Consider the following 27,983-nt stretch of genomic DNA (forward strand, 5'->3'; position numbering starts at 1 on the left):
TTTTTAAAAAGCACAATGCCATTTTTAATAAAAACAAATAAGATGAAATATTCTCGGCAATTACAGGTCATTCTGGGATAAAACAGTAAAGCACCAAGTGAACCATCTCAAATTACGTTCTCCAATATGGAATGTAGACACAACATAATGATTTCTACCTATCATGGAGAAAAGAAAGGGGAGCAAACAATTCACATTTTCAATATCTGTATGCATTGAATTGTTTGCTACTCTAAAATGAAATTCATTTTTTAAAAGATCTAAACTAAAATAACTTGAGACATAAAGAGAGCTGGCAACTTAATCTCAGGGATGAAACAAAATGTTAGGTTGTCTAAAGCATGGTAAAATTGCAGGTCAAACATTTTTCATCTTTTTCCCGTAACAAAAGCCCTCCACCCATCACAGAACTTTGAAGCTACTCACATACTCCTTCCTTACAATATTTTTAAAAATAAAACCCACTTCTAATTCTCAATCCTACTCAAATTTATGTTGAAAAATAAAATTTCATTTGGCTTCTGTTGCTACTTGGCATCTAGTTTTGCCATCTCTTGCACGTAGATGCCAATGCTTTCACTGTCAAAGAGCAGGAAGTAAATGTTCTTCAAGGACGAAGGGCTGGAATCATCAAAGTGGGAAGAAATGGCTTTGAGAGTCACCTGGGCAGCAGTCTGTTTTGGAAAGCAATTTCTAGACATAAGAAAAATAAAATGTTAAAGCTTTTATGTGAAGCGTCAACCTGAAATGCTTTGGGTTAATATTTATTTATATTCAAATATTTAGACCGCCACTCCCAGAATCAACTGGCTTGTGGCGGTTTACATAAAATTTAAAATCCCATAAAATAATACCCATACAAAACCAAGATGACAAGGAGAACCCACTACAACCTTACCCTACCCTGATCCCCATATCCAACAGCTGCCAAACCTTCAGAGTTGATATTTGCAGTTACTTCCCTGCCTCACCACTGGGCAACACTTTGCTGGATTTACACTTTTTCTGCAGCACCAATTAAAAGTGCATATCATGAATGGTGGACAGAGAATCTACAGTGGATTCTGGGCAGACAACTAAGAGGCAAGGGGCCTTGGCCAGAGAGATGAAGCAGACAGCTACAACTCATAACAGCAACTGCATCTGATTTCAAAACACAGATAATTAGATCTTAGTGGAGGTTATGTTAATGAGAGGGAAGACCCAGGACCATGACAAGGGCAGCTAGCAGCACTCTTGTGAAAGTGGAATGGTCAAATCCATCACGGCCAAGTGAGGAAAGGCTACCAGACCCTAGAGCTCCACAGAAATGATCACAGTATTTTAATATTTCACCAGGAATGCTGTAGTCAAAGGCAGTCCTGATAATTTCATACCAATCGAACTCTCAAATCAGCTTTTACTGTTATTTAATAAAAATTCAAGCCAAACTATGATCAGAATATAACAACATGGTCAATGGTGAAGCAATGATCGGAAAATCTTCAGCTGTTAAATTGCTACATGCCAAGCAGCTTGTTAACCGCACATAAATCCTGTCAGAAAAGCCCTGTTAAAATTTGTCAAGACACCAAAACTTCCCTATTTATTTACTTGTAGAATGTTGAGATAATAATTTATGACCTTTTTCTACCAAGAGAGCCAGTTTGGTGTAGTAGTTAGGAGTGCGGACTTCTAATCTGGCATGCTGGGTTCGATTCTGCACTCCCCCACATGCAACCAGCTGGGTGACCTTGGGCTCACCACAGCACTGATAGAACTGTTCTGACTGGGCAGTGATATCAGGGCTCTCTCAGCCTCACCCACCTCACAGGGTGTCTGTTGTGGGGAGAGGAATGGGAAGGTGACTAAGCCGCTTTGAGCCTCCTTCGGGTAGGGAAAAGCGGCATATAAGAACCAACTCTTCTTCTTCTTCAATGATTTAAATGGGAGGTTTTAACAAAGGGAACACATACCTGCCACTGGGGAGAGGAGGAAATGCCACAGACTTCAGCTTCTTGTCTTCAGCTGCAGTTAAACAGTTTTTTATCGATTCCTCCAATTGTTCTTCACATTTATCTGAACCCCACTGTGGGATGTGGCAGTGAATGACAAACTTTGCTGCTAGACCAGTAGACTGGCTGAGAGCAGCTGTGATAAATGAACAACAAAAAGGGAAGGGAGAGAAGCTAAAGGTAGGTTTTCACAAAACCCTTTTTCTGTTTGGAATTAGTTCTTTATTACTGAGAAGGAAAACAAAAATCACATGTAATATAACAATCAGATATCATTACATTCAAACATCTAATTTAAACTAAAATGTGCACAAATATCACTCCCTTATTGAGTAGAAACACAATTTGAAACTCGTTCTAGTTACCCTTGAAAGATAAATAGAGGTGTCCAGGTCAACATGAGCCAGTCCTCCTTCCACTCATCTGGATTATATATGAGTTTAATTAGAATCCTAATTTACAAGAGAAAACTCAACTCCAGCCAGCTTACACCTCTATTCACTTTACTTTTACTATTATTATATTTATTGCCCACCACTATCAGCTGAGCAATTTCGCCACCAGGTTACATGATACAAACCCCACATAAAATACAACAGCCTTAAAAGTCAAAACCTGAACCTTGAACCTGATTTGGGCTGCAACTGGCAACCAATGCAGCTGCCTTAGCACAGTCTGGATGTGGGCCCTCCAAGATGTTCCTGTGAGGACCCTAACAGCCGCATTCTGTACCAGCTGCAATTTCCAGGTCAGAGACAAGGGCAAGCCTGCATAGAGTGAGTGACAGAAGTCAATTCTGGAGGTGACTGTCACATGGATCAACATGGCCAAGTGCTCTGCGGACTGAGAAGGGTGCTGGTAGCCTCGCCTGGCGTAGTTGGTAAAATGCCTGGTGGCCTTCTGACCTGCACCTCCTTAGAAAGGGAGGCATCAAAGATCACCCCCAAATTCCTGGCAAGGGCACAGTGTTACGTCTCAGTCAGGATGGAAAAATGCACTTCCTGACCTGCCCCCTTCCCCCCTAGTCATAGGACCGCCTTCTTGGAGGGGTTGAGTTTCAGGCAATTCAGCTCAAGCCACCCAGCTATGGCTTCCAAGCATCTGGCGAATGGTTCGGGGGGGGGGGAGCCTGGGCAGGAAATAGAGCTGGGCGTCATCTGCATATTGATGACAGCCCAGCCCAAAACTCCACACCACCTGAGCTAGAGGGCACATAAATATCTTAAAGAGTGTAGGGGAGAGCACTGGCCCCTGTGGAACTCCACAAGGGAGCTAGAGAGGGCAAGACAACTCATCCCCCACTGTAACCCTGTGTCCAGTTCTGCAGGAAGGAGAACAGCCATTGGAGGGCTGTCCCATGTATCCCCATCCTGGTGAGGTGGCAGGCCAAGAGCTGTCTTAAAGACAGTTTAATTCTGTTACTCTACAGTAACCTATGGGATGGAACTGGACTGCCACAGAAGATCTGCAATCTATTTAGAATAATTATTAAATTATGAAAGTGCTCGTTTCATGGAGCTGCCTGCTATTATTTGACAAATGATCTGATGGTGGATGATAGTATTTCTAGATAGGAACTTACTTCTAACTGTTTGATCTTGAATAAGATTTTACAAAGGCCTGGTCTAGACATGCAGCAGAAGAAAGTGGTAATGAGATGGCAGAGTGCTCAGTAGTACCTCCGTCCTGTACTACTGTGTGGAAGGGCTTACTTTTTCCAACATTCCCTACATTAATAATTCCCTGTAAGTGGAGAACGTGCAGCATGTGAAGGGCTGAGCTAAAACCCTTCTCCCTGATGTGCAGGGAGTTTTTACATAGGGAAGCATTAAGAATGTGACTTCTCCAACTGGGGCATGGCAGTACAAGAATTCTACTTCTTTCTGCTGCATATGTAGAATATGCCAAACTTATCTGTAGACAGGAATCTACAGAAGCGGTCAGAAAAATTAAGTTTTGGGATGTACCTGTACTCAAAATATACAAAAATAGTTATTGCATTGCTTTACTGAATATATAATGAATACCACACAAAGGTACAGCCTAATGATCCCTATTTCCTTTTGCTATTTTTAATTGTAAAAATGCTAATAAAGAAAATGTATTTAAGGATAAGTGACAGAAAAAAGGTCTGAGTATTTGGGAAGAAGAAATGCTGTGTGATTAATAAAAACTACAGAAAATAAAGGAGTTACCTTCTGTGACTTCTAGAGGTCCTTGTGACTTGCGTAGTTCCTTTACTGTTTCTAAGAACTCTTTTCCTCCAGCCTTTTCCAGTGCTTTACCTGAAAAAGTGACACAAGGTCTCTAACTGAAATGCTGAATATAATTTTTAAATAAAAATATACATTTGGCTTTTTAAGAAAAACAACCATGTCACAACAACTTTTCTGAGGCTTGACATTCTTTTACCATTGACAGAAGTAGAAATGGAGCCTCAGTTTTCAACTTAGAATGTGTATGATAATGGTGTTATTGCATCTCAAAAGAGTGATGAAAAGGGATGAGTCAGGGTATCAAATCAAATCAAATTTATTTGATACAGCACTGTGGCCAGATAAAACAGATAACGAGAAAAAACATTTCACAGTAAAAGATTGCAAAATCAGGGAGCCAGTACAAAATTTAAAATATATAAAATTGTATAGTTGATGCAAACAATATAAAAAAATGCATAGTAAAATACCTCTAAAAATCTTCACTTAAGCTTAAGTTGTCTTTCCCTTGTGCTCAGCACATGCGCACAAAATTTGGCAACCTGCTTAATAATATGGCCCCTACTATTCCACAGGAGGAATTTTACTTTTTCTTTGTTTGAACTGGTGGAGGAATTCCTGAGTAATGGGAGGATGAATTTGTTTCTCGCAGAGCTAAAAGTAGGGCACCTTAAGAGGACGTGTTCGATTGACTCTATCTCCCCGGAATTACAGGGGCAGAGTCTTTCAGCTAATGGGGTTTTCTTGAAGCGACCCACCAGCATGGCAGAAGGTAATGCAGAGCATCTAGCTAGTGTGAATGCTCTCCTATAGTATTTTGTTTCCAAATAGGAGAGATAGTCTGCAGAGGCTTGAATATATCTGGAACACGGTGGTGCACCATACCTAGGGGAGCGAGAAAGGTCAGTTTGACGCTCTGTGTCCTTAATCCTTTGTTTCACTACAATTTTCGCCTGATCGTACCCCAACCCAAGTAGTGAAAGCGGGGAAAAGCCTAATTTTATAATTTCCCTCTCGGTGGCCAACAGCCACTGGGATTTAAAATTGTCACAGAGGATTGAAGGAAGTAAACCAGCTGTGGCCCAGTGTGCCTTTAACCATAGGGAGATGGATGAAGTTACTGCTTTCACTTTGAATTTTGGAAACCCTGTCTCTAGGCGTATCCATGAGTTCGAAACACAGTTTGGAACCTGAAGTAACGCTCTAAGAAATTTTGTTTGAACCCACTCAAGTGGGGCAAAGCAAGAGGTTGGTGGCCCTAAAAAGGTCCCGTATGCCATTTGAGCAATTGTCTTAGCTTGGAAGAGTTTGAGTGCTGCTGGAACAAAATAGGCTCCATTGGAGCGATGGAATTTGAGTATATTGAGGGCACTTCTCTCCCCTATGTTCGCAAGCTATCTACAGTGTTCGTGCCTTGATCCTGAAGCCTGAAAGGTAACTCCCAGGTATTTGAAGGACTTCACCTGTTCTAACCTCTTTCCAGCTAAGCGCCAGGTCCTAACTCTGGGGCGATTGCCAAAGGCCATTACCTTAGTTTTTAAATCATTTATTACCAGGGCTTCTTTCTCACTGTATTTCTCCAGCCCTGCCAGGGCTCTGTTCAGACCGACAGGGGTTCTGGACAGTAAGACCACATCATCAGCATAAAGGAGAGCAGGAATGTGCTGCCCTGCTAATTTAGGTGGGTGACAATCTATGGGCTCAAGGTGGCTCTCTAAGTCATTGATGTAAAAAATAAAGAGTAAAGGGGCCAATAAACAGCCTTGTCTGACCCCTTTATGAGTTTTAATCTGCTCTGTTAGGTGACCTTTCCTACTGCATCTGACTCTGAGTGTGGTCTGCTCGTACAGAGAGCGTATCAAAAAACTGAGTCTTTTATCAATTGTGGAAGCTTCCAGTTTCTCCCATAGTCTGGGTATAGTCAGGGTATAAGTACAATCCATTTTTGGACAGCATAATGGAGGAAACTGGGAGTGAAGGAAGCATGGTATAGATCTCAGAAGCTAAGCAAGGGTCAGTACTTGGCTGGGAGATCACCAAGAAAGTGTCTGCAGGGGAAGGCAATGGCAAGCCACCTCTGCTACTTGCTTGTCTTGAAAGTCCCTTGCTGGGATTGCCATAAGTCAGCTGACTCGACACATGTTACGCACACATGTGCACAGAGAGAAAGAGACAGAAAGACAGAGTTATAAACATTCAAAACACTGAAAGGGACAGAGGAACCAACTGTATTACAGCTAAATATAACTATATTTGATCATCTATGATGGAAGGCCAGCCACAGGAAGCAGGAAGTTTTTTATAATGACTATCTCTGTCACCACCACCTCAGCATTTAAATAGGAGATTAAGGATGTGTGCACTGAATTCCCAAACCCAAAATATACACAGATATCATTGGTTTGGGTCAGTAATGATTTCCCAGAAATATAATACTAATCTGGGGTTGTTTGTACAATAAAATCCCCTTCCAGGAAACAATTGTTTGTTTTCCTCCTAAGTTTGAGTGCTTACCAGCAATGCAGTTTACCAGCAATGCTTATCTTTTTCTCTAATCCCACTGATTTTGTGGGCAATCATTGCAAGGGAGGAGAACAGAATGTTCCCCAGCCAATCATCTTTGGAGATAAGCTGCAAAGAGCTGCCACTCTCTTTCACTCCCTCAATTGTTGCTCCTTTTCCCCCTCTACAAGTAGGATAACTGGGAGCCCCTTGTTCAAGAGATCTTAGAACTAGAAACTATAGTCCAGTTCACTTGAAATGTGGTTGGTCTTGAGTAGACAGCAGTCCTCACACCCCTGAGATTTTCGTGCCATTTGGTTGTTAAACAGCCATATCAGTCCCACACAAAACAAGAACAAAAACCCCTAAGGGAATAATGGAAAAGCTGCTGATCTCCTTTCATTTTGTGAAACAAACAACAAAGAAGCGTGGCAAACAAAAGTGTTTTTAACCAGCAATTCCCTGAGAGGAAAGTCTCACAGTTGTATGGAACAAACAACATAGGGAGAGGTGATAACCTTTGATCTCTAATAGCAGCATTTTGGTTTCTCTTTGTAAAGTACACTGAATTCTAGGGGATTGATTGGCTGTTTGACAAAGGATTATCATTGGCTGTATTTGGTGGTGACACAGTCTACTGATGTAACAGAATTGATTTTTGCTATTATAGATAGATTTGGTGTTTTTTTAATGCTTGTAGTTCAATAGGAATCTGGGGAGACAACTCAGCCAGAAAAAAGGGGCTTCTACTTAAGGCAGTGGTTCTCAACCTGGGGGTTGGGACCCCTTTGGGGGTCGAACAACCCTTTCACAGGAGTCGCGGCAGGGCGAGCAGCTTGGCTGGAGGGTTCTGTCACTGTTGCCGCTCCACCTGCAGGTGTTCACGCTCGGCTGCCAACCGTTCCAGCAGAGCCTCCAGCACGGCGCAGTCTCCCGCCAGGTGCTCCAGGTGGCGGCACAGCTGAGCAGCCTTGATGTCTAGGTGGCAGTGCAGCTCCTGCAGCTGTGCACCCAGCCTCTCCAGGCGTGCTCCCTCACCATGCAGCACGTCCCACTCCAGTGCCACCTCTCCACGGAAAAAAACCACAATGTATATACAATCATGAACCATGGATCTTCAAGCCATTGTTCAGTTTCGGTTTAATTTCTGTGAAAGAACACTTGCCTAATTTTATGGTTGGGGGTCACCACAACAAGAGGAACTGTATTTAAGGGTTGTGGCATTAGGAAGTTTGAGAACCACTGACCTAAAGGGGCTATAAAATTGAACTCGGTGTAATTCACTCAAACCTTGGGACATCATTAGAGTCGAGGGAGGAATATGTTCTGTGGAAATTTGCCAATTGGCAAAGATGTCAGACAAGGATGTATTTTATCTCCCTATCGCTTCACTGTATAACACAAGGAAGCGGGATTCAATTTAGATGGATGTGGAGAGAAAATTAGTGTAACATTAACAATTTGAAATATGCAGATGTATTACTGACAGAGGCTTAAAATTACTACTGCTGAAGGTGAAAGCAGAAAGTGCCAAAGCAGGATTACAGCTGCACATCAAGAAGACAAAAGTAATAACCACTGGGAAATTTCGCAACTTAAAGGTGGACAATAAAGACACTGAAATGATTCAAGATTCTCTATTCTTTGGCTCCATCATCAATCAAATGGGAGACTACAACCAAGAAATCAAAAGGAGATTGAGAGTGAGAAGCGGAGTCACGAAGGAGCTAGAAAAGATCCTTACATGTAAGGATACATTGCTGGTGACTAAAGTCAAGATAATTCATACTATAGTGTTCTCTTGAACAGTGATGCAGCAAGAGATTATTATGGACTGCCAAAAAGACAAATAAGTGGGTTCTAGCTCTCCCTTGAATCTAAGATGCCCGAACTGATGTTATCACATTAAGAAAAGACAATAAAGACTGGGAAAGACAATAATGCCTTTCAAAGTTGAGGGTGGCAGGAAGACCCAGCATAAGAGGGACTAACTCAAGAAAGGAAGCCATGACCCTCAGTTTGCAAGACCTGAGCAAGGCTGTTAAAGATAGGACATTTTGGAGAATGTTAATTCATGGGGTTGCCACAAATTGAAAGTGACTTGATGGCAGCTAATACACACACACCTCTTTTATAAACAACTGCCCCAGACCATCCAGTAGACTTTCCAATTGAAAGTAATGGTTCCAAAGTTTTGGAGCGCAAAAATCCACATGCATTTGAAACCTGAGCTAGTCATGTCCTATACAAACATAAGCAGTTATGGGGGGGGGGACCCCAAATTCTGGATTTTAATATATAACAAACTTTCTCTTGGTGCACACGACTACCTAAGACAAGAAAAAGCTTTAGCCTTTTGTCTATTAAAGGCTGCTAACAGCACCATTAAATACTTTATAAAACAGCCCCCTCCTCTCAAAAACAAAACAGAACATTCTATTCCTCTAACAAAACTGCCTTGTGTGAATGGAAAACTTAGTCTGGATTAATGGAAAATGGCTGCTGCAGGAGGTGAAGCCAGCCACAAAATAGCTACCCTGACAGGTGGACAAGAAAGCCTTTTTGTGAATAAAACCAACACCATAGTAGTAGCTGTGTGACCAGTCAGAAGCCTTGCTGTGCAGGAGCCCAACTGGCACCAAATACTTTCCAAAAAGACTGCTCAGATTGATATTTCTATTATTTAGAGATATTTGTTAGACTTGCTATCAATGATTGGTTTCTTATCCTCCCTTCATTATTTGAACTTGTTCTTATTATTACCGTACTAAAATATAGTGCAATCTATCTGAAGCATAAATTTGCCTCTCTTGCAGGCAAGAACTAGGGATATGGTAAAACTGTGAGGAGGCTGGTTGCTAGGGATGCTCAAGGAAGCCAGCCAGAATAGCTGAACTTGTGCCTTATGTTGGAAAACACATGGCTTAGCCCATGATATGAAAAGTTTGAATGCAGAATCCTTTGTAAATTAGCTCTGAGATTTACTTGAGGATATATCAGGCACCAGGCAAGTGCAGAAGTAGCTGTATTTTTATTTTTCTCTTCCATTTTTAGAAGTCTTCTGCTTCATACATTTTTGTCACATACAATTCTGATTTGCTTTTTGTAGTTAAAATTTTATATTAACCTGTGCTTTTATTCTTCACTAACCTATGCTACACTTTAGCTGTGCTTACCAGTTTCTATTGCTACTACAGCCCAATGATCCCTCCAAAATACTCACCAAGGAAGAGAAAAAAGGCCTGGCAGAAAGGATAACTTTAAAATGAGGTTTTAAAACATGACCAATCTTATAATGGCAATTTCAGACAGGAATATAAGATAAAGCCAACATTTTTCTATTTAAAGTTCAGTTGTTGATGCTACCACCCAGCTTAAATGCCACAGAGCACAACCTTCTTTGTAGCTGTCCTGGAACCAGATAAAAACGGTCTTCTTTCAACAGGCTTTAATGTCCTGATCTTTTGTAATCCTTCTTTGCTTGATGTTTTTTTGCTTTCTCCTGGTTTTGATTTTATCGTATTATTGTTGTTTGCTGTTTTGGAACACTGTTTTATAAGCTCTACATCAATATTTGTATATATACCTAAAAATTGCTAATAATATATGCTAATCCTGCTCAGTGAAAGGCTTTTGTTACATACAACTTCATTTCACCCCTATCAACTTCAATAAAGTCTTACCAACTTCCTCCTTGAGATCTATTTCACCAGTAGTTGGGTGCACAATGCCTTCTACTTTCATAGAACCAATGTGGCTGATGTCACTCTGTGTCAGAGATAGCTACAAGAACCAATGGGGGAAAGAAAGAATTCATGAATACATAAGAATACTGACAAATAAGATTGACAGTCCATATAGCGCAGCATCTTGCTTTCAAAAATCACCACCTGATGTCGACAGGAAGCCAATATTCAGGACACAAAGGCAACAGCACTCCAAAACAGCACTCTATGGGGGCCCTTGCTATTTGTAAGATGCCCGGGATTGTACTCTTGCTTCAGGAAAACTGAATGAATGCACTCTATGACTGGGGCTGTTGGTTGCAGATATTCTTTTTCAATTTGCTTTAATTATTTTAAATTTAATTTTTTTAACTTCAACTTTAATTGTTTACATTTATTATATGTTATGGAAAATTGATGTACCTGAGCCGGCTTGCTGGGAGGGCAGTATAGTGAGACTCTTCAGGTTGCATTTTAGTGGGAAAGATTCCCTTTGTGGAATAATTTACCATACAAGACCTTGTCTGACGAAGAACTCAAAACTGACTTACTCCAGAAACACTGTCCTTGCTTTGTTACAAGGTTTATATCAGAATAAAAGAGACTTTCCACAAATTTCCCTGCATGAACTTTGTTTGATGTTTAATGTATTGAGCCAACACAAGTCCTCTCTGCATTGTGCTCTCTGCACTGTGTTCTCCAGAATTTATGAACAGCAGCCACACATGCATTATTCTCCCTGAATTAATCTAACACCTTTAAAATGCAATTTTAAGTCTGTAATCATCACTTCATCTTGCAAAGATGAATTCTAAATTAGTTTTGTGTTATGTAGAAGAGTCCTACTAGTTCATTTATTGAGTGATAATCTAGGTCACTATTCAAGGGTTTTTTTGGGGGGGGGTCTAAGCTGAATATCATCTAATACTTTTCTCATAAAGTGTGTTTTTTGTGCCTTTTCAGCAAATGTCATATGTGATATGGAATGATATAAACACATTATGGTAGCTCCAATGTCATTTTCAGTCCTTTGTTAACAGTTTGAATCTCACATTTATATTTTCCCTTGCTGATATACATGGAGTTGATGTTTTCAGTCTACCGCATCTGGAGATCCCTATCTTGAGCAGTCATAATCAATTTAGAACCATCAGTATATATATATGAAGTTAGGATTCTTTTTTATCCCAATATACTTTACAGCTCAGTTTTTCAAAATCTCTTGTGAATCACCTTCATATTAACCTATTAAACTTTGTTTGCTTCATAAAGATGCTAAATTGCTATCAGGCTGTTGGGATCTTTTTTACATACAAGCTCATGTTTAAAATTTCACACAAAGTTTAAATCATGACAATGTGCTTCCCCTTTTCCCCTCAGGAGCCCCATCTCATCATCAACATACCATTATATCACCACCACCACCACCATCTTATCATACCATCATCATCCTATTTGCTTGGTGACAACAGACTTCTTAGAAAAGGAGACAATTGGTTCAGAGCCCTGGAGGGGAGGCCTTTGGGGGATGATTGCCACAAGTGTTCTAATGGGCTTCTGGCAGTTACTGGGGTAACAGCTTCCGGGCCAGCTGGTATGGAAAGATACTACCTGCCATATTAGGTGGAGAGCTGGATGGGGAGGGTGGGTGGGTGAGGGAAGGGTTAGCAAAACAGGTTTCTGCACAATGGGCTTTATTGCTAGTCCGTTCTATGAAATGAATAAGATGTCTGCAGAATTCAATCTGTGTGAAGATGCTGATGCCCTCTGAGTGCCAACCTTTGTTATCAAATAATTGTACACCCCCATCCCGCTTCACATATACACAGCAGCAGCTGGGTTCTGTGGGTATAGCAAGATAACTGGTGGCAACACTAATTAGATCCTGCTTCTCACTCACTCCCCCTGTCAACAGACTGGCATTACTACCAACTATCTCATTGGGGTAATGCATAAGCAGCCCTGGACAATGGATCAAGGAGGAACTACGTGTGAACTTCCTCATCCAAGTAGGAATTCATGTAAAGTATACAGCTTCTGCATCTATATGCCTGTGTCCTGTGCTTCTTGTACACTAACATCTAGGGGTATGTTTAGATTCTACCAAGCCTGAAATTCTGTCTCTAAAATACCCCTAACTGCTTCCAACTTCCATAAATGGCCGTTATTCAATTTTACAACTCTTCACCTTCCTACTATAATAAAATTACTTTTGTCAATGCTGTTGTAGTCTAAGTCTTTTGGGACTCATGCCTAAATCATGGAACACTTTCCTGCAGAGACCTTTGTTTTTGTATATGCACTAAGCAAAGCAACCATCCTAAAATACTTGTTGAATAAGTTACAGCATAATAAGCTATCTCTGTGACCCTAGCTGTTGCTGTGAAGATAAAAAGGTTTACAGAATCATTATGAAACATTAACATAAAAAGCATTTCTGCTGACTAGCCAAGACATTACAATTTTATTGTATCCTTTTCTGACTTACTACCTTCTGTCCTGGAACAAGGCTCTTGGAGGAAAGTATGGTAAACCCATCTCCAGGTCCATCATCAGTTGCTGAATTTGATGCTCCTTCTTTTTCACTGTCCTTCTGTTTACTCTAATGGAAAACAAAAACATTCAGAAAAGCTAATTATAGTAGCCTCTCAGTCAATCAAATATATAAATTTTTTAAATGAGCACATGAATACCACCTTATAATATGCCTCTCATTGACCGTATTTTCTGTAACTGAGGAAAATTCTGCAAGCACCCTGTGAGGGGTTTGTTCATTCATTCATTTGTTTGTTCGTTCGTTCATTCATTCACAAGGAATATCCTCATGCAGTGACTTCACCTTGTTTTCATGTTGGAAATCTGTTTTGGCTAAAATAACTGGTTTGTGCAAACTGAACTGGAAACAAAAACCTCTTCACTATTGGTGTTTTCTTTGGTGGAGTAACTTCTTAGTTTTCCATATCAGGACTAACTTTAACTGCTTGGTGAGCGGTATCGTATTTCACTAAGGGCCTGGGGGGGGGGGCGGGGGGGCGGGGCTGGTCCAGATGAGGGCCCAATCGGAAGGCGCGAAGTGCCATCCAATTGGGCCCTCACCAGGACAGGTCAGAGTTCTAGCAAAGGTGCCTCCCGACCTGCCCCCCCCCCCCCCGGCGGCGGGTGTGCTGATCCTGGGTGACTTCCACGTCCATGACAAGCCCTCCTCCAGTTCAAATATGGAGTTGATGCCTTCCATGGTGGTGTCAGGATTCTTGCAGTTTTTTGCTGATCCCACTCATCAAGCAGGCTACACTCTGGACTTGATCTTTGGTGGAAGAACAGATGTCAATCTGATAGTGGTAAATCAAGTGCCATGATCCACTCACTATACCCTGAAGGCCTGGTTCTGCACCCCATCTCTACCCTGTGTAGGCAGGGGAATGTTTATGCCCACCTGCAAAGACTTATGGATCCAATTGATTTCCTGAATGCTCTGCGGGACCCAACACCACTCAGTGCCTTTTTGGATGATCAGGTGGACGACTAGGAGAACTGGTTCTCCACTGGCATAGATGAGATTGCACCCCGACATCCTCTCAACCTTAGCCTGAAGCTAGCCCCCTTGGTACACTGTAGAGCTTCGTGAAAAGAAGCAGGATTTGAGACAACTAGAGCGAGTTTGGAGGAAATCTCACAACAAAGTGTCAATAACATCTTATAGGACACTTGTGAAAGCCGATGGGATGGGATGGCAGAAAAAAACGTGAAGAGAAACTATTACTCAGTTCCATTGCATCCACCAGCTCATGCCCAGCACAATTATTTAGAGTAATTTGATCACTTACTGCCCTAGACAAAGGGCACCAAAATAGTACTCAGTTGGTTATCAGTTGCTGGGTACTCTGCCACAACCCTTCATCAACTATTAGTACAGCAATGGAATTAGAAGCCCCCTGGTCATCTGTGGGGGTTGGCTTTGAGAAATTCAGAGCGCTCTTGCAAACTGAGATGGACGGGATGCTGAACTCGATGAGGTCAACCACTTGGTTTTTAGACCCTTGTCCCTCGTGGCTTTTAAAAATGAGCAATGAAAGAACATTTTAACCTGAATTTGGGTGACAATCCAGGAGCTTGCCTGAGACGCTGTTAATAATAAACCTGTCCCTGTCTACAGGGATGTTCCCAGAGGGGTTAAAGGAAGCAGTGATTCAACCCCTATTAAAAACAAATCACTTGGCCCATGGGACCCTGCCAGTTACCACCTCATTTTGTACCTAGCGTTTCTGGGGAAGTTGACTGAACAGACAGCTGTGGATCAGCTACAAGCTCTGGATCCCGCTAGCCTGAGGATTCGGTCTGGACATGTGTTGAAGATGCCGTTGGTCACCGTGGCAGATGACCTCTGGAGACAGCTGAGCTGGGACAGGTCGGCACTGTTTGTGTTAGTAGAACTCATGGCAGTGCTTAATAGACCAGAGCTTCTGGCTCGCAGCCCTATCAATGTGCGGATATGAGGGTCAACTCTACAATGGCTGGTCTCCTTTCTTCAAGGTTGAGGACAGAGAGTAGATATTGGGGAGGAACAGTTGGCCTGTTATGAACTCCTGTATGCCAACAAAGGTTTTCTGAGTTTGAGTCTATGGACTCTAACATGGAGTACCTCAGGGCATGATTCTTTCTCTAATCTTTATGCACAGCTGATCTGGGGGTTTGGACTGGGTTGTCACCAATATGCTGATGACACCCAGCTCTGCCTGCTTATGGTGGGACAGCCAAATACCCACCCGGACCCATTGGCCAGATGCTTGGAGGCAGTAGTGGAATGGCTCCAGCACAGCCACTTGCAGCTAAACTCCCAAAAGACAGAGGTCCTGTGGCTGGGTAGGAAGGGACTAGATGAGGAAGCACAACTCCCTTGCCTTGATGGGGTGCAGTTAATAATTTCACACTCCATCAAGAATTTATTTATTTTGGATTTATTACCCACTGCTATTGTGGAACTGTCTCACGGTGGGTTACAATCAAAGATAAAACCCCCACCTTAAATAGTAATGTTAAAAACCCAACCATCTCATCCCCCTTGCCCCTCCCCACAGCGTCTCAGGCAAACTCCTGTGTTGTCACCCAACTTCAGCTAAAAAAGCTGTCCTTAAATATGGAGAGCCCCCTATATCTTCCACGTCCTGGCCTCAACCAACTGGAAAGGACCTCTACGGGCACCTAGTACAACTCCTTGCAGAAAATTCACAAGTGTACAGACTACATCAGTCCTAAGAAGGAAACCTTATTTTCCACAAAGGAAGTATAAAACTGAGCTCAGTTTACCTTTTTGGGTGTCCGGGCTTTAGAAGCCTTTGCCTTCTTTCCACTCTTCTTGATCCCTCCCAAAGATTTCCTCCCTCTCTTCTCTGGGGAAGGTGAAAGGATAGTATCAGATTTACTTTTGATGCCTCGTTTTTTGGCAAGAAGCTCAGGGTGAATTCTAGGCAGAACACCTCCACTTGCAATGGTCACTCCTTTTAACAACTGCAGAAAGAGGCAATATATGAAGAAAGGACATATGTGAACACATAAGTTAATTCATTTAGATTAACTTATTTTTATTTATTTACATTAATTATAGCCTGCCTTCCATTTTGAAAATCAAGGAGGATTACACAATGTAAATCAATGCAATCAATAGGATGATACAATAATACATAAATAAATTAAGTAATGAATAAGACTAGAGTTGCAGAAATTTAAAATAAGGCTATCCTCTGAACAAATCATGTAAATGCTTATCAATGCATTTTCCTCAATCAGCATTTTATCATGTAGCCCTATTTCCTTTATAAAAACACCCTCCTGAGTAATTCTGTTTTACATAGTTTGTGGAATGCCAGGCATGGGAGCCTTCCTGATGTCCTCAGGCAGGCCATTCCACAGGGTAGAGGTCACTACAGAGAAGACACATGTGTGGGCAGTTGTTGATCTTGCCCATTTGCAGGATGGCCACTGCAGAAGGCCCTGCCCAGAGGAGTGAAGCTGTTGTGGTGGGGTGGATCATAGGTGAAGAGACTTGATGGGTTCTCTGCCTGTATAAGCAATTCATTGTACAAAAAGGGATAACAGACGTATGCTGCCTGGAAGTCCTTGAAGGAAGGGTGGAATACAAACAAATGATACAATGTTTTATTCTTGTCTTTATATTGAACTAATATACAAATAATTCCTGTGCACTTGAAGAAAATAATAAGAAATAATCTACAGACAGAGAGAGAGGCTTTTTCAGAAGTACGCCTTCATTAATTAAAAAACAATTAAACATACTGTAATACTTTCCTTTTCAAATGCTGAAAACATGCACAAACTATGGTTCAAGTTACTGATACAGGTTTGTTCCAATTTGTTCCAGTATTCTTGCCCACAGTATGATCATATAATTTACTGCATTATTTTGTTACCATGCAGCTTCTTATTACAAGCTGAGTCTGAGCACGATCATCATGCTTAGCTATTATATTTCTCGCCCTCTGTTGACTGTTAACAATTAAAATGTCTTTGAATGAGACATAGATTACAAATTGCATGATTGCAAACCATGAGTACCTCATTTAGCAAGTCTTAAAGAAAATGAAAACAAACCATGGTTTAGGAATATTCTAGTACTGCTTTTGGGAATTCAGGTTTTCACCACTTTTTCCCCTTGTGGCAATGAACTGCATCTTCTCATAAACAACCATTAAAACTAGCCTATTGGCCTATAGACAGAAGCATATAAACCAATAAAGACAACAGCTGCATCTGGAAGGCATACCTGGTTCAGTTCCTCATCATTTGCAACTGCCAGAAGAATGTGTCTTGGGGCAATTCTTCCCTTTTTGTTATCCCTCGCTGCATTACCAGCCAGTTCCAATATTTCTGCTACAAATACAATGAAATACAACTCAGTAACAAGTAATGTATTATGTATTTCCAGCCAAGATCTCCTATATGAGTAGCCAAAAGTATGCATCGCCTTATATTAAAATTAGATCAACAGCATCATAAGGTGATCCATGTTAATAGTATACATATTTAAGAGACTGTTTCACATTTCTGATAGAATAATAAAATGTCTGAGAAGCAGCAAAAACTAGTAAACAAATACAGGTTAAAAACAGGCAGACTTTTAGTTAAGAAGTTTACTGATTTCTCTAAAAGCCATGAACAGTGGACCAGGTAAACTTTTCTAGGCAACAAAAACTTGTACTGAACTGTTGTCCCCACTGAAAGGTTCCAGCTCCTCATACTCTACAGCAGAGGTAGTCAAAGTGCGGCCCTCCAGATGTCCATGGACTAAATTCCCATGAGCCCCTGCCAGCATTCGCTCATTTAGCAAGTGCCAGGGGCTCATGGGAATTGTAGTCCATGGACATCTGGAGGGCCGCACTTTGAATACCCCTGCTCTACAGCCTCACTTCTGAAGATGGAAATAGGGTTGTCAGTTCTGGATTGGAAAATACCTGGAGATTTAAGTCACCATTTTCTCCAGGGGAACTGATCTTAGTTGTAATAGTGGGAGATCTCTAGGTGTAGGCTGGTGACCCAGATTGGAAAATGATTCCCTCCGTTATATTCTGAATGCAGTAAAATGATTCATCGACTAAGATCAAGCCTGACAGTCATATAATTCAAAAACCAATATACTCCGAAGACCTGTTTTTTTTTTTGGTACCCCACCTTTTACTACCTAAAGGAGTATCAAAGCGGCTTGCAATCGCCTTCCCCTTCTCTCTCCACCACAGACACCCTATGAGGTAGGTGAGTTTGAAAGGGCTCAGAGAGAACGGTGAATGGCCGTTATGTTCGGTAGGGGAAGGCATGTAGGAACTGGATTGCATAGTGAATCAGGAGGCCAGGCTAATATGCACCACAGAGATTTGGATGAGTCTCTCTTAACCCTTGCCCCCTTCTGGGGTTTCTGATACAGCATCAGTCTAGATTTGGTGGGTGAGGAGAGGGAGTTTCTGTGGTCTATTGGGTGTCCTTGGCATTCATCGAGTGTTTTGTTCCTAGAGACCTAATTTTGATTGTATGCACCTGATGCTTGAGACTCAGGACAGAGGAGGGATTTCCTCGGTGTGCCACCTATCCTGCTGCCCCATTGTCTCCATACTGAGGACCACGAGGACTGCTGTGCTTGGGGATTTCAATGACCATGCTGCTGAGGCTGTAGCTCAGGGCTTCATTGCCACCATGACAACCACTGGGCTGTCCCAGAACATTCTAGTCCCTAATTATAAAATCGATCTCATTTTCTCTGGGGAAAAATCCATGGCTTAGTAATGGAGGAATTTTTCTACACTGCCCTTGTCATGGACCAACCATTACCTGGTAAGATTTAGAGTAACAGATACTTAGAACTAGGGTTGGGTGCTTCAGCGTCTGAAGCGGCCGCTCGCACCCGAAGTAGTCAGCGCTGCAGCATGGGGGGGGGGGGAAACACACACGCAGGCACAGAGCTCCTCTGCACCTGCATGTTTGCGCTGACCGGCACGTCAATGCTCAGGCCTCCCCTCCACCCCACGGCGCTGGCAGCTTCGGGCACGAGTGGCTACTTTGGATGCTTAAGCGCCACAACCCTACTCAGAACCTCTGCTAGGTTAGGGGCCCGTTAGGATTGTCTATCGTAAGAGACTGATGATTCCCAATGGTTTTCTGACATCTCATGGAAATTTTCTAGTCAATTCACAAGCATCTTGATAGCACTTAGCACACACACGCAGGATTGGTTGATCTCTGGAACACTGAGATGACCTTGGCTGTGAACGTGATTGTTCTCAAGTGCCTTCTACCTACAAGCAGAGCTTGGAATGCTACCTGCTTTACAGAAAACCTTTGAGTAACAACACAATTGAGTGGACAGCTGGAGCGCAAGTGAAGAAAAACTCATAGTGAATGTGACTGAGCACAGCTGAGAGCCCATTATCATGCCAATCATCTGGCAGTGATGACTACAAAGTCAGCTGTCTTCTACAAAGTCAGCTGTCTTCTCTGCCACCACTGCATCCATGTAATGTCATCCAACTGAGCTTTTCTGGGTTGTGAAGGGGCTCTTATTCATGCTCCTTAATATGTAGACAGAAAACATAGGTCTGCTGTGATACTTTTGCAATGTGTTTTGCAGATAAAATGCTCGCATCTCCTGTGACTTAGATTGCAGCTGGTGTACTTCAGTCTCCAGATGCCACTGGAGTGAAGCCTACTAGTATGGATGACTGTGAATTGGTGATGCTTGATGGAAGTGCTCAGAACTGTGTGCCCTACTACATCTACGTTTGACACTTGCCCATTGTGGCTGCTGGCTTTGAGCTAGACTGGGATGATTATGCAAGTGGTGGAGGAAATAAACACCTCTCTGCAGGAGAGTGCAGTTCCAGCTTCCTTGGAAGAGGCAGTCATGCCTGATCTCAAAACATTGACCAGTAGATGATTTTAATGAATTCTTGACCATTGTCACCCTTAAATTTTGAAGGTGCTGTGTAAGCACATTTCTAGTTAAGCATTTTGATTTTTAAAATGTCATTACCTGCTAAGTATTCTATGACAGCTGCCATGTACACAGGAGCTCCCACTCCTATCCGATACTTGTATGTTCCTTTCTTCAAGTATCGCATCATTCTCCCCACTGGAAAAATAACTCCTGCTCTGCTGGAGCGTGACATTTTGGTCATTTTTTTCTTTCCACCTCTGGCCGACATGTTGCTGTTTTGTGTTTTTCAGTCTTCTATAAGATTATTCTTACTTGCTGGCCCTAACACAAATCTATAAAAAGCGAAAGCAGGGATTGATGTTGGGTGTGAAATATAACAAACACGGTGTTCAACAGAATTTTAAGTATAATTAAAAACAGAAATGTTCCTGATATTGCTATAAACAAAGTGCATAGTACCAGCTGAACTACAATGTGAAGTTCATGATGCAACAGAGAACATCAACAATATTTTTAACAGGAAGTATGAGCACCCAATTTTAAACTAATATCAATTGCAATTCTTTGAACTGTCCTCCCCTTCCACCTTAATTGAATAAATAAATAAGTGATACTGCAAGGTATAAATTGAACCAAGAGAGGGGGGAATCATCTTTATATTTTCAACTAACAGAATTAATGTTACATAACAGAATTAATGTTTTCCTAGGGTGGGGCAAAAATAATGAACAGGGAGGGGTGGGTCCCAGTGAAGAGACAAATATAGAATAGTACAGATGCACTGGGAAACCAATATAACAATAAAAAATATCCAAATTGGACAGCTTTTTCAAGGGATGGTTTTTATACTTAAGGACCAACTTCAACTTATTAAGAAGTCTCTTGACAGAGTATAAGGTCATACAATAGCTAAACTTAGCTTGTGGCATTTCAGAAGTTGAAGTTGGTCCTTAAATATAAAAACCGTCCCTTGAAAAAGCTGTAGGCGAAACGTGTTGGGACTTCTGTGAAATAAGAATAAAAGAATTACTGAAACTGAAGAGAGACGACTCTATATAAGTCCAATTTGGATATTTTTTATTGCCATATTGGTTTCCCAGTGCGTCTGTACTATTCCTAGGGTGGGGAGCAGATACAATATGGGATTTTTTTTGCCTTTAAAAGTTATGTAGAAGACAGAATTTTAGCAGTCCTTCATATATTGCTGCCTTAATTCTTTTAGCTGCACAGCATCTAAAAGTCCAGCTGAAAGCAACTGTGCAAACATGTCTTAAGGCCACATCTTTAGACCTGTAAATATGCATGATTCTCCTGGGCCACAACAGGTCCATGTGGGGAAAGTTTGGATTCTATTTACTAGACATTTTCCAGTAAGTTTTGATAAGTAGTTTGTTAAAGGTAATATATATTAAAAATGCACAAAAGCTTATGAGTATAGAGGGCATTTCCACACATCGTTAAAAACAGTGTTATGCCAGCTGAATGGAGTAGTGCTAAATATTATCGCACCTCCCAGCCACTCCGCACCCTTTTGCTGTCTTGCTCTTGTCTGCTGCCTTTTAATGCTTCTTACCCTCCACAACTGCAGATGGAAATGGTGGAAGAGAACAATGTGCTTTATACGCAACTCCCTTCCGCCTGTCAATCATTCCTGGCAACCAATCCCCTTTCTCCATGTTTTAAGGGACCCATGATGCCTACTAATTTTTTTAATTACCGTATTTGCCGGCGTATAAGACGACCCCCCAACATTTCCACTAAAAATATAGAGTTTGTTAATTATATTACAGTACTATGGGCCACTATGGGCAGCTATGTCTATCCCAACTGAAGTGCACCCGGCGTATAGGACGACCCCCCCCACTTGAAGGCATGTTTTTCAGGGAGGAAAAGTAGTCTTATACGCCAGCAAATACTGTAATACTTCTCTGTTTAAACAGCTTTTTGAATGCCACCCCTTATGGAATCACAAGTCTTGATACTACTAAAAATTAATCTCATTCCATATTTTCTTTGGGGGGGGGACTTTAGAGAGGAATGATTTGGGTTAAAACTTTGGGAAAAATTATTTCTGGCAGTGCCTGTATATTAGTCTGCCTCTTTGTTGCTCCAGGCTGTTCTTAATTTTTAAAAAGTACTTCCCATCCCCTGGAAGAAGGGAGAGGGAGATGGCACGAGGGCAGAACATTGGAGGTGGAGGTAGTGCTTCTTCGCCTCCACACATTTCTTTGGCTGGTGGCTTGCTGGTTGTCCACTAGGGGATACGGATTTTTAGGTTGGTGAATCCACTTTTTGGGATTCTCCAACTCGCATATTAAAATGGCAGATATAACAAGCAGTTTGCTGGAGAGACGCGGGGTGTGGCCAAAATCATGTGAAGCACCTGGAATACAGCATCTTCAAAGAGTAAGTATGATGCTAAATTTATGTTGTGCGGAAAGTAACCTAAAATCTTGCATGGAGTTGCTATAGGCTGGTTTACGTGTGTGTTTGTTTTGTGTGTGGGTGGGTGTTTTTATTTTTATCTATATGTATAAAAGAAGGGGAGCCACCTTTTGTTACTAATTAGGGCTGTGTCTTTTAAAATTCAAATAGATATAGGTTTTCCAGAAGATAGAGAACTGCAAGTTTAATTTACTCCTATCAGACTTTAAAGCACAGGAATTCAGCCAGGAAATAATACATTTTTGACTTGTCTTGCTGACAACATTTCCCAGAAAGTGGAGTGGGCAACTAGGGGGAACACTATTTTAGACTTCTCACCAATAAGAAAGAATTGGTTGAGGAGTTGAGCACCTGGTAGTAATGGCAATCTGATTTTGGAATTTACGATCTTGAAGATTAAAGCTGTTTGTAGTCAGACATATAGGTTGGACTTCAGGAAAGCAAATTTTAACAAACAAAGTTATGCTGGGTAGAATCCTATAGTCAGAAAAACTTAAGGAGATGGGAGTTCAAGAGAGATGGGAGTTTCTTAAAAGCGAAATACTGAAAGCACAATCATAAACAATTCCCTTGAGAAGGAAAAATGGAAGGTGCCTGAAGAAGCCACAGTGGCTCCATAAACAGCTTTTAAAATACTTGAATAATATAAAAGACTAATTTAGAAGCTAGAAGGACAGCCTTATAACCAAGGATGAATATCAACAAATAACTACTGCTTTTTGGTCTTGGCCCCTATCTGATGGAATGAGCTCCCGGAGGGGTTGTGGGCCCTGTGGGATTTACCAGCTTTCCGCAGGGCCTGCAAAATGGAGCTCTTCCAACAGGTCTATGGTTGAGGCCGGCACCTCGATAGTAGATCGGATCCCCCTCCAGGGTTATTCTGGCGGTAATTCTTTTATTCCTTTCCGGGATATCTTTGAGTTGTGGAGTGCCACTGCCACTTGGATTGGTTTGGGTTAGGTTGGGCTTACTTTATTTTTAGGAGGGTTTTATTGTATTAGGGGTTTTATGGGGGGTTTTATTGATTGTGACCCGCCACAAGCCTTGTGGGAGTGACGGGCTAGAAGTCAAATAGATAGATAAATAAATAAATAAATAGTGTGTTAGAAAAGTTCAGTATAAGCTTAGGCTTGCAATAAATGCTAAACAAAAAGTGTTTTTTAGTTATGTTCTAAGTAAAAAAGCGAAAAGGCATGTTAGGACTATTTCGGGGACAAGGAAGTACAATAATAACAGGTAATGAAGAGAGGGATAAACTGCTAAATTCGTACTTCTTAGTCTTCTGAGAAAAATCATGCGACATTACAAAATCATATACAACGAGGGATGGGAATTATACCCTAGGATCACTGTAGGGGTAGCTCATAAATACCTAGTTTCTTGAAATAAAACAAAGTCCTCTGGGCCAGATGAATTGCATCCAAGGGTACTAAAAGAACTTGCAGATGTAATTCATGAACTTCTGTCCATTATTTTTGACAATTCTTGGTGAATAGGTGAAGTGCCAGGAGATTGGAGGCAGATAAATCTCCTCTTCAAGGAGAAAAAGGAAGATCCAGGTAACTACTAACTTTTCAGCTTGACATCTATGGCTGGCAAAATTTTAGATCAATCAGTCAGTTCACTAAGAGTCAGCATAAGTTTCTTAAGAATAAGTCATGCCAAACTAACTTTATATCTTTTTTTTTAGAAAGTTAATACCTTGCTGGATCCAGGGAATGCTGTGGACATTGTTATCTCGATCAGTAAAGCTTTTAATAAGGTTCCACATGATATTCTTGTTGACACTTGGTAAAATGCAGTATGGATTCTATTACTGTTAGGTGGATTGATAACAGGTTGACAGATTGCACCCAAAGGGTGCGTGTCAATGTTTCATCATCCTCTTGGAAAGGAGTGACAATTCGACTGTCCTGGGCCCTGTGTTGTTCAATTATTTGGACAAAGGAATAGAGGGGGTTCTTATTAAAATTGCAGATGGTACTAAACTGAGAGTAGCAAACAAAGAAGACAGAATCCGGATACTGGATGATCTTCACAGGCTGGAAAACTGGGTTAAAATGAATTTCAATAGTAATAAATGTAAAGTTTTGCAATTAGGTAGGAAAAATCAAATGCATTATTATAGGATGGGGGACACTTGCCTTGGCAATAGTATATACGAAAGGGGTCAAGGGGTCTTAACAGACCATACACAGAACATGAGTCGACATTGTGACTCAGTGGCTAAAAAGGCAAGTGGGATTCTGGGCTGTACCAAAAGCAGCACAGTGTCCAGATTGTGTGAGGTAATGGTACTGCTTTACTTTGCTCTAGTTAGAACTCACTTAGAGTACTAGGTTTAGTTCTGGGCACCACAACTAAAGGATACAAACTGGAACACATCCACAGGATGGCAACGAAGATGACAAGGGGTATGGAGACCAAGTTGTATGAGGAAAGGTTGAGGGAGCTTGGTCTGTTTAGCCTGGATAGAAGACGACTAAGAGGTGATATGATAGCCATCTTCAAGTACTTAAAAGGATGTCATATAAAGGATGAAGCAGAGTTGTTTTCTGTTGCCATGGAGGGATAAAATTCAAAAGAATTTTCAGCTAAACTCAGTGGGGCAGACTTCCCCAGGAGGTGGGTTTTCCTTTTTAGGAAGTTTTAAGGCAAAGACTAGATAGCCATCTGACAGAAATGCTGATTCTATGAACTTAGGCAGACTGTGAGTGGGCGGGCATAAGATATTGGTGCTTGGCTCTTGTGACTCTTTCTTGCATGCCCAGGGAAATGCTGATCGCTACTTTGGGTTCAGGAGGCGAATTTCTTCCAGGCCAGATTGGCCAGGGATTTTTTTTGGGGGGGGGGGATTATCTGGGCATGGAATTGGATTCACAGTGGGTGGGCAGGTAGTTGTGAGTTTCTTGAATTCTGCAGGGGGTTGGACTAGATGACCCTGGAGATCCCTTCCAAGTCTATATTTCTATGAAATAAGAAAAACAAAGAGTAAATATGGTAACCCTAGAGGAAAGTATATATTTGGGATTGTATTGCAATAGTACTTGTGTGCAGGTGAAAAACTGCCTCCCTGAGGTCCAGCTTTAAGACCTACAGAGGGCAAATATGCATCTAGATCAGGGATTCCCAACCGTGGTCCAAGGGAGTTCTAAAGGGGGTGCAAGGGATCTCTGAAGTAGCATGGTATCATTAGGGGTGGGATTTGAGCTGTCTGCTCAGCTCCTACTCTTCTTTCTGGCCTACATGAGACAGATAAAGGCAAGGACATGGAGCAAGAAGGGGGATAAGGGTGTAGGTAGTGATGTCACTTCCAGGGGCATGGCCAGCTGAGATTTCTGGGGCTCCCCAAAGCCTGAAAAATAATTTCAAGGGCTCATCCATGGTCAAAAGTTTGTTAAAAGTTGGTCTAGACTTTACAACTTTAAACTACAGGTACCACGAGCTCACACTGGTGAATACTGCGCCACACAAATAAAAGCCACTTATGAAAACAAATAACTGTTTGGGAGAAGCATTACCCTCTAGCCTTCTCCCCATCACAAAGAAACAGGGAAGAATATTCAGACATGCAAGCACACCTACTTGCATTCTTTCACACTAACCAGAATAAGAACAGCCTTCAAATACAACCAGACAGGACTTGTAGTCACTTCACCATTTCCACTGAGGTCACTAATAGTTGGAACACATGAAACTAACTGCCTTATACTGAGTCAGACCACTAGCCTGCGAACGTTAGGTCTGTTCACGCTGAAAGGCGGCAGCTTTCCAGCCTCTGAGGCAGAGGTCTTTCAGGTCACCCTCTAGCAACAGATCCTATTTTTAAATGGCGATTGCTTTCTGGAGGGGCACGCCAAGCAGATGCTCTACCTGAGCCACGGCCACTCCCACTCGAAGTGGGCAACACCCCAACCACCAGTTTGAGGCTGCGGCTCCGAAAACTTTGGTGTAATATTAACACCAGGCTAAATAGATTTGCTACGTCGAGGCGCCTGCTTTGTGGCGGTTTCCTCCGTGAAGTTCGTTCTCGGCAAGCCGAGGGAGCGGCGCCTTTAGTTCTGCCTCATGAAAACCTATCCCTTTAACGGGATTGGCTGTTCATTCCGGCGGGGAGCATTCCTGTCCCCCCCCCTTCTTCCCCAAATTCAAACCCCCAAAGCGTTAGGCCTATTTGCATAAGAGGGCGCGTACGTGAAGCGATAGAGCCCCCAGGACTAGGGAAGCAGGGCGGCCGCCTCACGGGCTGGCTATGCAAGGGGCGGCCAGCAGCTTTTAAAACGGCTCGTGTTTCTGGCGTGGGGGGCGGGTAGGTGCGCTAGCGGAGAAGCCGAGCGGCGTCCGCGCGTAGGACGATGGGAAGCCTAACGCCGCTCATTTCCCGCGCAATTCCCATTCTCTTCCCCGGCTGACCATCTTTAAAAAGAAAAAGGAGAAAAAAAAACTGCCGTCTTGACGGTTGCCCCGGCACCCCTCCCCCGCTCCGTTCTAGTTCCGGCCGCGTGCCGTTAACCGGTTCTAACGGAAAGGGCACCCCGGAAAGGGAAACGCCATGGAATGCCTCTCCTCACTTCACTCCCCCTGGAGAGAGGCGCGCGGCGGGCAGAGATCACGCCCCCTCGAGAGACAGAAAGACGGAGAGGCTGAAGGGACGGAGGAGGAGGAGGAATATCGCGACTGGCGGCCCCCCTCAGCGGCACCATCTTGACCTTTCCGGTGCCGCCGGGGGGGGGGGGACGCGAGAGAAGCCTCGGCGGGTGTCGCGTCTTTCCTGAGGCGCCGCCGCCGCCGCATCCCGCTCCCGCCCTTTCCCCCTCCCGCGGTGCCGCCGCCGCCTGGGGACGGCGCGCCTCTCCCCCCTGTGCTGCGTGCGGAGGGACCGGTGGGGGGCGGCGCTGCCCGTGCCGCGGCCGCCTCCGCTGTTTCGGGGAGGGGGCGGGAAACGAGAGGCCTCCTGTGCCCAACGCCCCCACCGCTGGTCTACTTGGGTGGCTGTAGCGGAGCCGCCTTCCCCCTCCGGGTCACCTGTCCGGCTAGCCTCCGTCTCCGCCCGCCGCTTCGGTGCCGCAGTGCCCGCGCCGCGCTCCCGCCTTCCCTTTCGTCGCTTGTATTGTATGGTTTCAATGGCGGCAGCTCCGGAGGCCGGTGGTAGGAAGCGGGAGGGAGGGAGGGGCTGCTCCTTCTCCACATACCACCTCTAGGAGGAGTCACGGCAGCGTGGTCCACCGAGCGCCCCCGCCGCCCGGCCTGGCACTGGCGCGCTCTTCTCTGGGCAGAGCCCCGCTGAACGCGTGAGAAGAACGCTGCGAGGAAGGAAGGAAGGAAGCCACGGGAGGGATAGCACAAGGGGCTTTGTTTTGCCCTCCCGCCGCCACCGCTGCAAGGCATCGCGCAATGCTGCTCTTTCCCAGATGACCCGCACTATTTGATCCTAGCGCCTTGCGCGTGATCGCTGTTTATGTTTAAAGCTGCCACTCCGTGGCTGCCTAAATTAGGTGGGTCTGACTGCCCAGGTTACAAAAATACTCCCCTTTCTGGGAGTTTAGAGCGGTATTGTTCACACATGAATGCATCAGAACGAGACTCCTGTGTTTAGGCTAGACACACAGTCATATTATTTAGTGTTAAAATGAGTTAACTTTGGATTGTGTATTCACATCGGCCA

General features: G+C 43.0%; 1 protein-coding gene across 2 annotated transcripts; it reads right to left on the reverse strand.

Moving 5' to 3' along the window:
- Window positions 1-27,574, reverse strand: MACROH2A2 (macroH2A.2 histone). Of its 2 annotated transcripts, none has more exons than XM_077350534.1 (9): window positions 27,344-27,574; window positions 19,970-20,205; window positions 17,216-17,322; window positions 15,742-15,942; window positions 12,929-13,039; window positions 10,396-10,495; window positions 4,190-4,279; window positions 1,956-2,130; window positions 1-693 (listed from the first exon to the last, which is right to left on the reverse strand). In XM_077350534.1, the coding sequence occupies exons 2-9, from the start codon at window positions 20,139-20,141 to the stop codon at window positions 528-530; spliced, it is 1,122 nt and encodes a 373-aa protein (XP_077206649.1). In that variant the 5' UTR covers window positions 20,142-20,205; window positions 27,344-27,574; the 3' UTR covers window positions 1-527. The 2 variants fall into 2 exon arrangements, with proteins under 2 accessions (XP_077206649.1, XP_077206650.1); XM_077350535.1 differs by lacking the exon at window positions 27,344-27,574 and adding an exon at window positions 25,924-26,119.
- Between the last annotated feature and the right edge of the window lie 409 nt (window positions 27,575-27,983).

The sequence above is a fragment of the Paroedura picta genome, chromosome 8, assembly GCF_049243985.1.
Source record: "Paroedura picta isolate Pp20150507F chromosome 8, Ppicta_v3.0, whole genome shotgun sequence".
Classification (NCBI taxonomy): domain Eukaryota; kingdom Metazoa; phylum Chordata; class Lepidosauria; order Squamata; family Gekkonidae; genus Paroedura; species Paroedura picta.

Coding starts and splice junctions, on each gene's coding strand:
- MACROH2A2 (XM_077350534.1), bottom strand. CDS start 20,141: ATGTCGGCCAGAGGTGGAAAGAAAAAAATGACCAAAATGTCACGCTCC. Junction 13,040..15,741: donor AAGCCCGGACACCCAAAAAG/GTAAACTGAGCT, acceptor GTTTTCCATTAG/AGTAAACAGAAGGACAGTGA. Junction 694..1,955: donor CCTCCTCTCCCCAGTGGCAG/GTATGTGTTCCC, acceptor TCTTATGTCTAG/AAATTGCTTTCCAAAACAGA.